Below are 16,312 nucleotides of genomic sequence, written 5' to 3'. Positions count from 1 at the left end.
TACTGAAAACTAAGTGAATACATCACATTTTCTGTTACTGCAACACCTTTCCTCTACAGGGAATTGAAAGCTTTTTGCAAATTCTGAGGAAAGGATTAGAGAACTGAAATGTAAGTGGCTGTCCAGTCCAGTTTAGTGTTTCAGACTCTGGTAACTTAATTCCTGCTGGTAAAAAAAAATACTGGAAATTACAGTTGAATTTCAGTCACCTGCGAGGTTTGGAACACATGTCATCACATAATTCTGTTCCTAAACTTATATGATGTAGGCCCTGATTCCCAGTATCTTCATCTTCTTGACGTTAATATACAAATATCTGGCACATTCCCATATAAACATTTCTTTATGTTGTTTGTTTTTCAGTTGAGTTATGTCAGAATGAGTGCTGCATCCATTTAGTAGATATACAGAGAACATGTTTTTAAAGATGTTACCAGATCACTATGGAGTGTTTGGATTCTCCATTCAGTGTTTCCATTACACACACTTAATTTTCCCTTTACATTTCCTCAGCTGTTACTTGTCACAGTCATCTGCTGGTTTCCTTTAAGTTGGTAGCACTAATCCAAAACTTTGTTTTATTAGAAAGGTAAATCAATGAATGAAGTATTATTTAAAAAATAATTAATTATTTCTAAAAAAATAGAAATGCTGGTTTGAGATTCAGATACTTTTTTGTCATGTTAAAATAATATACTTGGAGGATTTAGATAATTTAGATTCTAGAAGAGGTTTTTTGTAATTTAGATTAATTTTTTTATTGCTATATATCATTAAAAATAGTAAATTCCTTTTCAGAAATTACTGAATATTAATTAGGGGGACATTTTCCACTTTGTTTTAACATTTGCAATTTATACAGATTTGCCATTCTCCCAGAGGTCCCTGTTATTCCAGGCCACTTTTCCTTACAATTTACCTTGGGAGGAACACGTCACAGTAAAGCTGTCTGTAGAAGAGAGGAGCATTACAACAGGAAAAACATTTGCAAGGTCCTATCCCTAGCTGTGCTATCTACTGGGAAAGATCATGTTTCTTTGTACCTCATGTGTGGCTGGGCAGGCTGCTGAAAGATTCCTGCCCGTCAGCCCTTCAGTCTTGTTGGCAGGACAGGTACAGCACCCACTATAAATAACAGCAGACCATCTGTGTTTGTCCAACCACCCAAAACTTGTCTCCACTTTTAATGAGTGCCAGCTTTGGTGGCTAGAGAGTTGAAACATGTTGACCTAATTTTCTTGTCACCTCGATATTGGCAGGTGATGATTCCCAGTTGTTTTCAGAAATATGCTGTGATCTGTGAGTAATTAATTCCTTTAGCAACACAGACTAAACCAGGCTTGCCATTTAATCAGTGATAGGTCAGTGTTTAACCGTTTGATTGTTTTTCTGGAAATGTGATGTGTGTGTGTGTGTATCTTGAACACCACAATGTGCTTGTTAGCCAGCAAGATGGGAAGAACAGACACTCAGAAAAGGCCATGAGAAAGCAGACTTGTTGCTGTACTGCGAGAAAGGTAATCAGAAGTGTCTCAAAAACTTCATTTGTTTGAAAACTAATCCCTGACTGAATTCAGTTACATTTAAAGATCCCAGGCTTAAAATGTCCCTGAAAATTAATACAGATTCTGTTATAACGTATAAAAGAAACTGTACTTGATATACATGAGCACAGAGGGACAATGACCTTAAAATTCACAGAGCTATTGCCTTTTTGGGCATTAGAGTAATGATTGTGTTCTGGTCTCGTCTTGAAAAGTTTCTGCTTCACTGTATAGTCCAGACTGTTCTTGCTGAGCTGCCCTCCTTCTGGATGCATGCATTTGAAATCATAATAATGATCATGTGGGTACCTTCTAATTTGACTGTAATTTAAAACACTGCTTTCTCAGCTCCCTGGCCCTAATTGCAACTCACTGAGGCAGCCAGCCTCACTCACCATGCAGACTGGAATAACTGCCTGCTACCAAACAAATGTAAATTAGGAACTGAAACAACTGCTTTGCTGTGCTTTGCAGAATAAGTACTGCAGGTAATGGATCACATTCAGGTGGTAGAAGTCCTTGTGTTAGTTTGCATCTTTTATCTTCCCCGTGGGTACAGAACGGCAGGACTTATTAGAGCGATACAAAAGAAACCAGGTCAGGTTTAAAAGAACTGCGTGGTCCACTCTACAGTTTAGTGAGCTCAATTTGCAGAGCAAGGAGGCTAGAAACAGCAACCATGTTTGTGCTCTGATCATATTTTTCTGGGCAGCGATGGAGCCTGTACTGATAGTTGCTCACTCGTGTTATGTTGTGCTAGCATTTTTGGCTCTTTGCCTCTGAGATGCCACTGGGAATAGTAGCATGGTGATGGTGATTACTGCCACAGAAATAATAGGAAGAAAGTCACATCAAAACATGAAAGGGAAAGAAGGGATCCTTTCAAAATGTGTGGCAAAGATAGCAGTTGGCTTTATATATTATTCTACCCAGGAGGATCCATCATAGCTCTTCTTGACAGAGCAACAGGAAAATGAAATGTCTTCTAGCTAAGAACTAGACACATTTCTTTCCTCACCCCTGAAACAGCAGCGTGCCTGCTATTCTCTAAAACACACCATGGGTGTTGAAACGTGCTCTGTAATTCCATTCTCTTAGAGGTAATGACATTATTAGCATGACATTGTGGAGCAATGGGTTCATTCTGGGAAAGCAGGCTGTAAACATCACTAGAGGAGTGCTGGATGGAATATGTAATTTAAATAGGGGAGAAAACTGTAAGATTATGGCAACCATTTGCTGTGTAGTAGCCAGCAACTGACTAACTGAGCCTACTGAAAACAAATACCATACTTTTTGAATTAAAGCCCAGTTTTTTAGCAATAGCTTATGCCACTGATTCTTCAGCTCATACTATTTTCTAGTTTACTAATAAGTCTGGCTTTTTTTTTTTCTTTTTTAAATGGGGATTCAGGTGTATTCAGAGGTTGATAGATAGAGTTTAGAGCTGCTGAAAACCAAATTATAGCTTTTGAGTTCCATTTCCAGATCTGTAACTGACTGTATTTTAATTTCCTGTCCATAAACTGTGGTTGAAGTTCACAGTACTTTTCTCAGGGAGGTTGTAAAGATAGATTATTTTGCATTTTGAATTTTAACTATAAGATTTATTGATAGAAGCCCTAAAGAGGTATAAATTAATGCAACATAATTAATGCAATATATGTTACTATTGTAGCAATGTGCACATTTGTTAAGGTCAATCTATATCAGATTGTCTTTGCTGAAATATGTCTGAATAGACAAATTAGTGCCCAAACATTCTGAACGTGCTGTGGGAACAGGTAATGACCAGAATTAGTAAAGACTGTGGTTAATTTCTTCTCCAGGATCATCAAACTTCAGCTCCAAGTCATCAGCTTAGGTCATTTGGTTTCTAATTAGCCATCAGCTTATAGGCTATTGGCTATTTCTGTGTCTTAAGAACTATGAATTTGAAGACAATGCAGCAGCTATTGTCCTCTGAAATAACACTGAGTAAGCACAAAGAGTATCTAGAGTCATGAAGACTAAACAGAAAGTGATGCCCCAGAGAAATACCAATCTGGAAGCATCACCATATTGAAATTGAGAGCTGCTTTGCCTACCTTTCCATAATCACAATCTAGGAAGAGATCAGCAAACATTTGCCTCCACATATCATGTCTTATTGCTCCTTGGAAGTCATCAGCACACTGGCAGAGATGCTTCAGGATTTCTTGGAACAAGTCATTTGAAAAATGTTCAGTGTAGGAATGGACATACTATGGAGAGAAAGCAGCAGTGTAAATGGTTAGTTTTCTTCAAGTATTTTCACCTTCATTTGAACTCCTAAAAATCTACTGCATGCAATGAAATATATAAGACTTTGTAGTTTGATCTGCTAACATAATGCAGACTTGGTGCATGGATGCTGCACTGCCTAGTTTGTTCTTTCTTTCAGAAGCAGCAACATTCTCCAAACAAGCCTGGGACACTGCTGAACTAGGCACTGCACAAATGCATCTCGACCAGTTCCTCTCCTGGCCTCGAAGTCACTTATGCTCGGTGGTTTAGAGATGCTGTATCAGAATCCCTCCTAAGAAATGTAATTTCTTAAGCTAGGTTATCTCAGGGAGGATGTAAGTTCTCCATGGTTTTCTGTAGCAATTAATTCTGTAGCAAAAAAAGTCAAGTATTCTTGACTTTACTCCGAAGGAGGTATTTTGAGCCATTAGTTCTTGTAGAACTGACAGTCACTCAACTCTTTCATGCCACAAAAGGACCATTGCCCACAATTTTAGTGTTTAGAGAACCTGTTTGGATACAATAAAAAAAGGAAAGAAACTTTTGAAAATGAGCCTGCTGTCACCTAAGTCCTCTGAACTGGGAATACTACTGACTTGAAATTTATTTTAAGTTCTAGCCTTAGAGACACTTTAACACTTTGGATTTATAGCCATGTGGTTTTTATGAGCAAAAGCAATATGGTTCTAAAAATGTGGTGTGCATGACATAAATAATAATGGCCATCAGAACAAACCACAATCCCAAAGCCTGTACTGAATTATTATAGCAGGTTTCTGGAGCCAGCCACAGTAACAGGGAGCCTATACAGTTAAAAGGAGGGATTTCCAAAACACTGAATGTTTCCCATTATCCCATTTGTAGAGTATGGATACCTGACAGAAGTGCTAGAATATCTTGGACCTGTTGAAATGCCGCACAGGCATGAACGAACTGAAATATTAATGCATGTTATTATTATTCATGTCTCTGTTGCATAATTTCCAAATATATGGGACAAGTGGAGAAGAGAGGAAGAGCAGAAAAGCAGCACCCAATGGCCTGAGGGGTGGCTGGTGGCAAAGAACTCCTAACGCAATGTGTGGTTTTTCTGCATTTCAGCATAAAAAGAGAGCACGTAGGTGGATTGGAGAGAAGGTGGCAGATCTGGGGCTACGTGTATCTACTAGCTTTTCAGAGCTATTACAACCTGGAGCCCTGTGACAGATGAACCTTAACAATGACAGCAGTTGGGAGGGGGCAGGTTGAACAAGCAGCTTGTTATTTTGAGTGTCATCTTGATGACGCACCCAAAGGCTTGTGTATTAATACTGCTGTCTAACAGCTTCACAGAACATTTTTTAGAAGCGTATGTTCAGCTGTGTGGGCAGGAGAAACGATCGTAGTCTTAGCTTTTCTTAGCTGATGTGTGTAAAGCACTCTACTGTGTGAAGTACTGTACACATAAGAAGCATACATTTATTTAGTATTAACCAAGAGATTTTGACACCCACCAGAAGAAAGCTGGCACACCTCCTTCTTGCTATCCAGTGTGAGACCTCACTGTAGTTTGTGAACACACTACCATCAATAACAATGGATCTTTGCTTTTTGTTTCTACTGGTCTCAACAAAAATGTAGTAAGCAGAAATAACATGTAATCATAAAAAATAATCTCACCTTTAAAGCCTGATTCTGACCCTGCAAAGGCAATGTATTTCTCTTGGTGTCAATAGCTTTGTGTCAGACTGCTGGGGGCTCTGCATGTTAAGAGTACAAAGCCTGTGAAATAATTTATTAAGGACTGGTGTCTGGGATTTAAATGCTTTTAATATAAAAGACCCCACGAGCTTGTCACGAAGGATGCAAAAATACAACAGCCACTGTTTTGCATGTCCAAAAACCCCCCCCCAAACCCCAACAACAACGTGTGAGGTCTCTCTACTGAGTTTCTAACAGCCTTTAAGTAACCCAAAGCTGCACTGAATTCAGGGAAGGGGGGGGGAAAGCACCATTTAATTTTAAGGTCCATTAAAAATCAATGCTTTCCACATGTGAAAGGGCCTAGACCAGTGTGGAGAAAGATCATCTCTCTTTCTGGTTTTGGTGGATGATGCAAACTGATGAACAAAGGTAAATTGTAGCTGAGGATTAGCAGCAGCCCTGTCCTGAGAGCAAGGCCGGTGATTATGGAGCAGTTCCCAAGGGAAATGATGAAAGCCTCATCATTTGATTCAGTTAAAACCCAACTGGAAAAAGCATCAGAGAATATATTCTAAGAACAACATTGCACTGGTTTATGGTAAATCAGAGAGCTTGACAGTCCATGTCTTTTGCACTTCTCATTTCTGTTGTCATCTCTTTAACTGAGTTAAAATAAGGAGTACACAAAATATATTTTGAAACATTTTTCTAATGCTAATGGAGCATGAATTCATTCAGTGCTTATACATATACCATAGGGGTTATGGATTGATGCTTCATTTCAGTGACAAAGGCAATTCTCTGGGCTCCCATTAGCCACAATAGTTTTCTTAATTAAATGCAGTTATTCTGAGGTTAAATTTAAAAATACCTCATTTCATGCTTAAGAAAGCCTTCAACAAGTTATCATAAAAATGCATTTCTGTGCAAAATGCCAAACATGTGAGTCTCCTGAGAGTGAAGAAGGCACAAAAATCACACATGGTTTCTTGAAATTAGTCTCTGCACAGCTGCTTTATACTCTGTTTTTAATTATTGTAACAGTACCCACCAGCACTGCTGCAGTTGAGGGTCTGGCATTATTTCTATTCTAAACACCCCTTTACACAGGTTTAACTACCCAGCCATAAAATTTAGCTCCATCATAGGTAGAAATGGCTGGCAAAGTCTTGGCCTGCAAAGTTTTTCAGTAAATATAGTTTGAACCAATTTGGATGTTTTCAAATTGATGAAGAGTAGCATAATGGGGTGAAACTTCCAAGTACATTGATTGATGTTGGTGAGTTAAAACACACTTCTGATGTTTCTCAATGACAGCTTTTGATTTTAAAACTGCCTATTTTTCAGCCTGGTTATGCTTCAAGCAGATTTATGACACTTGTTGCAGTTTGGTTATGGTTCAGGCTAGCAATAGTTCGGGGCAAAAATGGTAGAGCTTCTCATCCCAGTTCATCACTTGTTAGGCTTTCCTATGGTTAATAGAACCTAATCAGAAGTAACAGTACTTTGGGGACATTACTTATTACCTCAAGCTACCGGTTATATTGCAGCACCAAATCTCCCTTGAGCAGTAAAGGCAAAAACTAAATTCACAACTGATTCAGGGCTTTGGCATTGTAGAAAGGGACCGAGAGGGATGTCCTAAAACCCACTGCTTCAAAAGTAACTTCTCAGAGCAGCACAGGCTACAGTTCTAAATAAAGCAAAATACTTGTCTCTTGGTGGCCGGAATGGAAACGTTGTGACAGCAGAGGATGGATAGAGAGATGGAACATGAAATATCCTGATACAGTTACCTGGGATGCTGGAAAAGTGAAGCCCTTCACTTACTCAGCTGTCCCCAGGGAAATGCTGCTACTTTATGATAAACATCATATTCTGAATCAGATGCTCTTAATGCATTTCTCACCTCTGTGAATTCATCTATGTTTACTTTTTTTTCCAATGTGTCTAAGATTTCCAGCTTCCTGTTATAGATTGCTATTAAAAAATGAAGGGATATAGGTTTAGAAAGCAGTTGTGGTTTCACATATTGTACACATTTTGTTGCACACTTACGTTACATTCACTTTCTTCTCATGTTGCATTACATTTATTTGAGGTTATCCTACACAGTAGCTGAAGCATCTGACCATATAGAGGCTACTTAAATCTGATTCTTACATATTTCTCCTGCTGAGAATCTGCACTTACTTATTCAGAACTGTATGGTCATTTATTCTTGACATAGGTTGGTGGCAAACTGCAATGATTTTAACAGTACTTATAACTAACTAGGTGAGGGAATAAATGTTTTTTGATTTAACGGACAGATAAAACTGCCTTTAAATTCTGTGAACATGGATCTTGGTTTGCAATACTGGAATCCGCAAATCATAGTAATTTTCCCAAGAAGCTCTGTGGGAATATTTTTACTGATGATGATATTCAAAACTATCTTCTGGGCTGCTGTAATGGAACTGAGAAGATATGTCAAATGTCTACATAGATTTCTGAATGAGCACAGACATGCTATTTCTGTTGGGATTATTTTTCTGTTCTTTCTTCTACAATATATCAGGAGTAATGAGAAAATTCACCACAGAATGCATTTATCACTTGTTGGTTAAGACATTCCTAAACTGTATATTATCTTCATTAATCTATAAAACAAATTTGATGTTCCGTTAATGTATATTGGATGCTATTAAATTAAATAAAGAAATGGAGCCACACTATTAGTGAAATATGACATAAAGCACCTCCAGCATCTGGAGAGCAAGCATCTGGACAGAAACTTCCTTCTCAGTCTCCCGTCCTAGTATCTGTTCACACATGAGAACCACCACAGGAGCACAAGGGCTGTGTTTGGCAGTCCCCCAACGTACTGCCAATATAGGATGATTACTCAGAGGAAAAATTCTGTAATACAGAAAGGGCTGAGCAAGGACAAGCTCTAGACAGAGGTGACTCCAGCAGCAAGAAGAAATGCACTCTGGAGTTCCCTGCTTATCATTCCATCTTCCAGCAGGGGCAGATTTGTTATTATTGATGATCATTACAGGCTCTCAATGTAAAGGGATGGCAGCAGGCTGTATGGTGCCATTTCAATGTTACTGGCTCTATCCAATTATCATTATTTGGGGAGGTCAAGTGTAAGCTATATAAAGTGGACAGGAATTATGGAAATCTTTCTGTAGCAAGCACTCTAGTACAGAGGCCCTTGTGCTGTGTGTCACTAGTATGCCTGGGACTGGTGAAGGGAATGGCTAAACAAGATGGGCTATTTAACAGAGCATTAGGCAAGCTTCAGCATTTCCCCTGAAACCATAAAAGACAACACTCAGAATTTAACTTTGTTGATCCTACCTTTCCTCCATACCTCCCAGTATGCCAAGCTCTGTGTGGGATTTCCAAGAACTCCCATGAGACAAACACTGTCTGATAGGGCAGGTGAAGGAGGAGGTTGTTACAGTGATTCTTAAAATAGGGATAAGCACATGGTAATAGCTGGCTAATGAAGGATGTAAATGGAAAAGGCCTGCCTCTGATCTTTCTATCTCTCTGAAAGATTTTTTTAAACTTCTTTCTATGCTTTTCAAGATCATATTAATGAACTACGTGGTAGTTCAGCCTCTTCCCAATCTGAAGATTTGTGGTTCATCCCTTAGCTGGTGTAATTACCCTTAGATATTCTTCTTCTATTATCAAATCTGTCTGCTGTTTGCTCACAGTTTGCATCAGAATTTAGGTCACAGAAATAAAATGAAAGGAGGCACATTGAAAACTTACCTTTTCTCTCATCTGTGGGAGCAGAAGCAATGACATCCAGAAAAGACCTCAGGGCACTCTGAACCTACAAATCAAGGTAATAGTCAAAGGCCTGCTTCACGCAGACAACAGTAGGCAATTACTAAAATAAATCATACGGAATAATCAGTTGTATGGGCCAGCCATGCTTCCTACCACACATAGGTGGCCTTGTTAAATGTTGACCTTGTATACGTTGTGCTGTGTGTAACCACAGGACAATTCTCTAGGGGAGTTGTGTGACTTGTAAGAAAGATGTTTGTGCCAAAAGATATATTAAAATTGCTGCAAATCTCATCATTTATGAGCTGCAGTATCATTTCATATGAGTCACAGGGGTAGAAAGACGATTTAATGGAGACCACAGGAGAGCAAGAGTGGCTGCCCTGGACCTTTTTAAGGGGATTCTGTGGGATAACCAGCTGCAGAGAAGGACATCTAGCGATGAGGTATATGCATCCACAACCTCAGGAGTGTTTGAGTACCTTACGGGGCATTTAGCTTCCCAGGACCTCTGTGGGAAGTGCATTGCAATCCTTCCATGTGCTTGTGGGGAATTAGGGCTTGGTGACAAGTGGTAGGCAATGACCTGCACCCTGACCCTAAGGGATGTCAGAGCCACCACCAATCCTTGTGCTCCATGCTGCCACCCCAGACCACATGGCACAATCACAATCTTCCTTTTCCTCCTGTCTGGAATAATCATAGCAGTGTGCTAACAAGGATCTTTCCTAGTTACCAGTGCAGCCGGTATTCTGCCATTGACATCCACTGTCCACTGTTTGAACTGATTTGCCAGTGCCTCCTTTCTCATCTCTTTCACCTGAGACTTCATATTGTCCACCTGCTCCCTGTTGTGACGTTTGCTCTTTGCCTCAGCCTTCATCCTGGCCAGCCTATATGACATAGGAATATGGTTTAGAAAGACAGCAGCATAAACATATTTAAGATACATTAAGCCTAGCCTGAAGAACAAAAGGGAAGTAAGTAACTTCTTGCTGAAATTCCTGTTCTTCTAGTACAAGCAGATTTTTTTCCAAAGAAACACTTGGTGTTTGAGGCACAGAATTACCAGTGTGACTATTGGACTAGATGTTAAAAATATGTGTCTTCAGAGGGCAGCTCCAAGGAGATGAGAGTATTGATATTCTGACATGTACCATCTCCTGAAATCTAGTGTAACTATGAATCTGAAGAAATAACCTCTGGGTATGGATATGTGCATGTGGAGAGAGCCTCAATAGAGTATATGGTAGACATTTAATGGAAAATCATCTGAACAGCTCTCCCAGTTTGTGTAGTTCAATAGTGATGAAATTTACCTTCACACTTATAATGGCATTAATCACTTATTGCATAGATATCCTTCAACTTCCTTTCAATGTTAGCAGGAAGAGAGATGACTAATTTTGCTACACTTGATTTACCAACAAAATTGCATCAGTATGCATTTGTCTCAAAGCCTAAGTACCGTTTCACATAAGCACTTCACTGGCAAAGAACAACGTTCAACAGAATTTCTTAAGCAGTCTCACACAATAAAGTCCTTACTGCATTAGGACAGGGATAATACACCAATCTCCCCATCATTTTGAACACATTGAGTTTGCAAGCTTGGACTAAAAGTACCTCCCTTTCTTCTTCTTTTTCCTTTGCTTCTTTAAGCACTCAGCTATATTTTTCCCAATCTTCCATTTCACACAACAGAAGAACTGAATAAAATTGATCCCATAGAACTCATCTGCTTTGGTTTTGACTTTGTTCATTTATGAAATGGAAAAAAAGCCTTAGGAAGCTCAAAATACTTAAAGTCAAAGGATTGGTTCATATGCGGAGAACAGTTCCTCCTTACTGAGGCTGCTGGAATCTCTGCACTGAGACAGCTGCCCTGCTCACCTTGGTGGCTCTCACACCCTGCATAGCTACTCAGAGCAAGGGGGATTTCTCCTCTTTTGTACCTGAGAACACACTAGTTCAGAAACTATATTTTAACTGCTCCCTTCTTCCCTCTGTGTTTCACACGTTGTGAAGATGGCCTGATCCTGTCCCTGCTCTCTTCTTGCTATGGGGTCATCCTAGAAATTATAAAACAATGTATTTTCTTTAATTAATAGAAAGGCCTGTTTAACATGTTACAGCAATACACTTTGATCACAATTCTATCACTAGGTACTTGTTCTTCAGAGCTACTTATCAAAGAGGTTTCTTAATGAATAAATGGGTTTCTTAATCAGTCATGGGCATTCACAAGTGCCTGCTGAGCAGTTTGGTCTCTGGCACTTTGATAGCAGGGGAAGGGAAAAACAATTTCCTATCTTCTGACTCCTTCACAGGCACAGAAAAGAGGGGGTATGTAGCAGGTACCAAGCTAAAGGCACTAATAGATTTTCCTCCAGTGTATGCTAGACAGAAAGAGAAAACCAGGCAATTTCTAGATGCAGCTTCTCCTCAGGAGCGGTCTGCAAACTGAAAGCAGAGCTAAGGCCACGCTAGGAGCTGCCAAAGTGCTCTGGTGATTAATTTGGGCAGTGCTCAGCACAAGTTACATTCCATGCTGCCTGCACTGCGCTGCAGTTTTGCATTTATTCCTAGGGTCCTAGAACACCAAGCAACTGCATCCTCTGCCTGGGGGACAAAATGTTTCCCCTCTAGACAGTAACAGCAAAACAGGCTGTGACAGTGCTGGGCACCCATTTCAAAGTGAGCTCATTTCAGTATTAGACATTTCCAGAAAAGATGAGATGGCAGTGAGGGTGACTTCTCCCTGCAGAATGAAACATGTTTCTTCAGGAAGACAGCCGCCTAATACCCACACAAGGATGGGTGACTCAGACTGAAGAACTACCATCCCTGGACAAATAAAGTCTCTTTCAGGTAGCAGTCCATTTGGATAAGGAATTTCTCCCATCTGTTCTCCTGCATGTGTTGATTCTCAGTCAGGTGGCAATTAAGGAGAGACTGGAGGATGCCTGAGAGAGCTCGCTGAAGACTGGTAAGCTTTAGGTGGGAACCCGTGTGAAATCCTGCGTTGCCTGAAGATAATGTCAAGGGTCTCGGGAGCTTCACTGGGGCCAGAATTGCATTCCCCATCTCTCCGTCCTTATATAAGAGACTTTAAGTACAGACTGGCCTTTCTCTTGTACCGTTTTTTTCCTGTTTAGAAAGCCAGTGACTCGCATTACAAGTCTCTGTGCTGCACGGTGTTGGTAAAATCCTCTGTGCAGCATGCTGTGGTTTAAGAATCTGATGCAAATCCCACAATACAGCCATCACAAATATGTAAATCCTGAGCTGCTGTGAATGCAAATCCCATGATACTACCACCAGCAGATATGCAAAACCTGCTACAGCTATGGCTATATAAACCCCCGCGGCGGTGCTGTCTACGGATTTATTTATTTCTACAAGTCTTGATAGTCACTTCCTTTGCATCAGCTCTGATAGCTACAAATTGAGAACCTGTCTCCAAATGTAAACATGGACTTCACAGCCAAGGCCAAGATAACACGTCACTGGTAGCCAACACTTTGCATTCTACAGGAAAATCTGACCTCTCCAGACGTAAGCTCTGATTCACAAGGAAAGTTAAGAGTATTTTAGCTGAAAAAAAACCACCTTAAACCAAAACCAAACAAACAAAACACCCAAATCCCCAGGAAATTTTATGTATTTAAATTGAATTTATTTTGCAAAATAAAAATGAGATATGGTTCTGAACTTCCTGCATCCAGCTGTCCCTCTGTGAAGCAGATACACATGGTGTGACAGTCCCCAAAACAAAGGTGTGGCAAGGCTGACATCCTAAATATCCCCCCAGAACAGTCTGTGCTTGCTTGAAAGCTCATTGAAAAAGAAGTTTCTCTAGTTCATTTGTTTCAGTGGACTGGCATTTAAAAAATAAAACTGAAAATCTTTTACCAGCTCTAGTTGTCTGCTTATGAAGAAAAACCAAAAAAGCTGAGCCCTTACACACAGACCACAGGTCAGTTATAATTATTTTTATCTGTGGGGAAAAAGAAGGTAAGGGAATGTATGAAATTCCCTTATACACTGCTTTAGTTGTATTCACACAAGGCACGTTCTTATAAACTAACAGAATGTGGACTAGAAATGTAGAGAGACAGAAGCTCAGAACAGTAGAGAGAGATTTAACATACTCTTTTATTCATTATAATACTGGGAACATCAATTGTCTTCATTTAGAGTTTATGCATAAGACATGTCAACAATTTACTTCCCTAATTCCTGACACTGAAACCTGAAACCAATATTCAAGCTGTATATACTATTTATGCAAATAGAAGAGACAGCCATTGAAATAAAAGCCATTATTCTACAAACACAGACACAGAATAAAGTGATCTAGTAGTGAATGAGTTATTTTTACATTATTCACAATCACCTCTGCGTCATCTATAAACACAAATGTTCACCTCTCTATTTTTTTGAATAGAGCGATGAAAATGAAAGCATTATTGTTCATCTAATGCACTCACGTTCTAACCTTAGCATATTGTAAGATATCATGGAATCCTCTTCCAATATTCATTAAATATCGGAAAAGCATGCAGCCTAGAATACACTCCAGAAATAACAATGTAATAAAATACAGAACGGTTCCTACTTTAAAGGAAAAAAAGAATCTGAAAGGAAAGCCTAAGTAAAAATCTCAGGAGAGAGTTTCTACAGTGTGCCAGGACAATATTGTTGTTGGTTTCGTCAAGAGTAATCAGCCTGAAGGAGGAAAAAAAGGTTATCTTTTTATTATGTTTGGAAGAATATAGAAGAAATTTTGATACTAATACCTGTCCTAAAGAACTGCTGTCACTAACCTAGACCAGCTTGAAAGCAGTTCCACATATGTAATTAAGATAGAGTCTAAACAGGAGTTATATACTTGCAAAGGACAGAATATTGCCTTAAACAAGAATAACCAGTGTTTCATTTGTGTGACATGTTCTGTCATTTGTCCTGCTTCTCAAGTTTTTATAAGAAACAACAACCATCTCACCCTGTACTCGACAGGTTCATTGTGTTTGACTTTACCAGCCAGGCTGCAGTCACACCATTCCTTTTGTAAAACAGACACCAAGACACCAGCTCTGGTCTTGTGACCAGACACATTCAACTCTCTTACCTCTTCGATGTTGTACCTGGCATCTTAGTTTTTAGTTCCTCTGTCAGCATCTTCATTCCTCTCAGGTATGGGCCTGGTTTTCTGGAAATACTATACTGAGGGTTGTGTCTCATCAGATATTCTCCAAGGAAATTAATGGGGTTAAATTTGGTTGGTTCTTTGTCTGGTGAAAGCACATTCCTTCTTTCCACTTCCATTAACAGTTTTTCCATTCCTGGAATTAATGTAGGTAGGAGTTTGTCGAGCAAATAGATGCGAGTATCTAGTGACTCTTTCACTTCACTGAACCACTCTTTGAACAGCCAGTCACAGGGTTCTCTCCTCTTTATCTTTTCCTCTCTTGCCTTTTGTGCACGAATCATCTTCACCTTTTTCTCCTGCAGACTCAGACACCTCTGCTGTACCTTTTCATAAAAACACTCTTTCCACAGAGCATAATTGCTAAGACATGGCAGCTCATCATTTCCCTGATTTCTCTTCATTTCTGTGGCAGTCATATCCTTACCTCTGAGTCTGGGATGTTTTAGACCTGCAGTTTGGGCTGTTGCTTCTGGCTGAGCAGCCATACTTCAATCACTGTGACACAGAACAAAAGCATCATGTTATATTGCACCAGTTCCTAGCTGATGACACAGGAAGAAAGTCTATTGTTAGGGATTAAGTAATATACTTTTAATCCTTTTTTATTTTGTTACCGCTGCTTCGTACTCTTAAATAAATACAGCCCCTTTACTTCAAAGGTCAGTAAATGATTTATAAAGATTAATTATGTATCACAACAGCCCTTGGAGACAGAGCAACTAAGTGTGTTCCTTTCTTATGGGAGAAGAAACTGAGACACAGAAGAGAAGTGATTAATTCCAGATCACTTCAGACTCAGAAACAAAGCAGTGAACAGTGCTCGGAAGTCTTGTCCCCCAGTTCTAACCAGTGGATTTCTCTTACCCTTAGTATCATTATTTCCATTTAGGTCCCATTCCATGCCTCCAGGAAATCCAGTGGATATGAGACAAAGGAAGCAAGTAATGGAAATACCAGTTGCCTAGGAGCAAGATTTCTCTACATGCTGCCTTCTGCTTTATCTTTTCTGTAGCTGTGAAAAACAATGCGGAAGCTTGTCCCATAGACTACTTAATTTCAACTTTGGCAACTATTTTTTCCTCTGGATATTTTGTTAAGGTAACAAGGACAGGGCTGTATGGGTCAGCAGAGCTCCTACAGAAAGGGAAACTATATTGTGAACTCTGTAATTAAGCTGTTCACAAGCACTTAATCTTGTAGATTATTTTGTAAAAGGCAGACCTACAGAGAGTTGCCTTTACAATTTCCCAAACTCCACTGTTTTCTTCTCAAAATGTTCACTCTGTGAAATATCAGGAAGAAACTGAGTTGTTCACAAGGCACAGTTTGAAAACTATTGCTGTATGTGTCCACACACAAGTTGGCATCTGTAATGGGACTTACACATACCAAATGGAGCAGAATGTCGCTTAACTACTTTATTCAAAGCATGAAAAATCACCAGCATGTGGCAAAAAAACAGCTCAATGTTAAACAACAGCAAAGAAAGGGCGATATTAATAGAGAGAGCCTAGCACCTTTCCAAATCAAAGATGAAACTCCACTCTGAACTTGCTGCCACACTATCCTTTTCAAGCTCTTCTTTAGAAGTGCTTTTCACTAAGGCCTTTCAGTATCCATAGCAATACTGTTGCTTTTGATATGTTTTGCTCTTCATGTTTAAGCATTTGTAGCTATTCTGAAGAGAGTTCAGCATTCCAGGAAATACATAAACGTGATCTACAGCTCTCCTGGCACACAAATGTAATTACTAGTATGTTGACCTTCTGGCTCATAACCATTGTTTGAGCCCAAAAACTGTTTGGATAGGTAG

General features: G+C 39.5%; 1 protein-coding gene across 1 annotated transcript in view; it reads right to left on the bottom strand.

Annotated features, from left to right (window-relative positions):
- EFCAB5 (EF-hand calcium binding domain 5) overlaps window positions 1-16,312 on the bottom strand; it is a 41,789-nt gene that overhangs the window by 18,062 nt on the left and 7,415 nt on the right. Inside the window, exons 4-8 of the mRNA XM_055794485.1 lie at window positions 14,419-14,994; window positions 10,021-10,177; window positions 9,264-9,327; window positions 7,402-7,472; window positions 3,632-3,787 (exon numbers count right to left, since the gene is read on the bottom strand). Of these exons, the coding sequence (XP_055650460.1) occupies window positions 3,632-3,787; window positions 7,402-7,472; window positions 9,264-9,327; window positions 10,021-10,177; window positions 14,419-14,984 (1,014 nt within the window). The 5' untranslated portion in view covers window positions 14,985-14,994. The remainder of the gene's footprint in view (window positions 1-3,631; window positions 3,788-7,401; window positions 7,473-9,263; window positions 9,328-10,020; window positions 10,178-14,418; window positions 14,995-16,312) is intronic.

This window comes from Falco peregrinus, chromosome 2 (genome assembly GCF_023634155.1).
Source record: "Falco peregrinus isolate bFalPer1 chromosome 2, bFalPer1.pri, whole genome shotgun sequence".
In the NCBI taxonomy this organism is placed as follows: Eukaryota; Metazoa; Chordata; class Aves; order Falconiformes; family Falconidae; genus Falco; species Falco peregrinus.
This window is presented reverse-complemented; position numbering and strand designations above follow the sequence as displayed.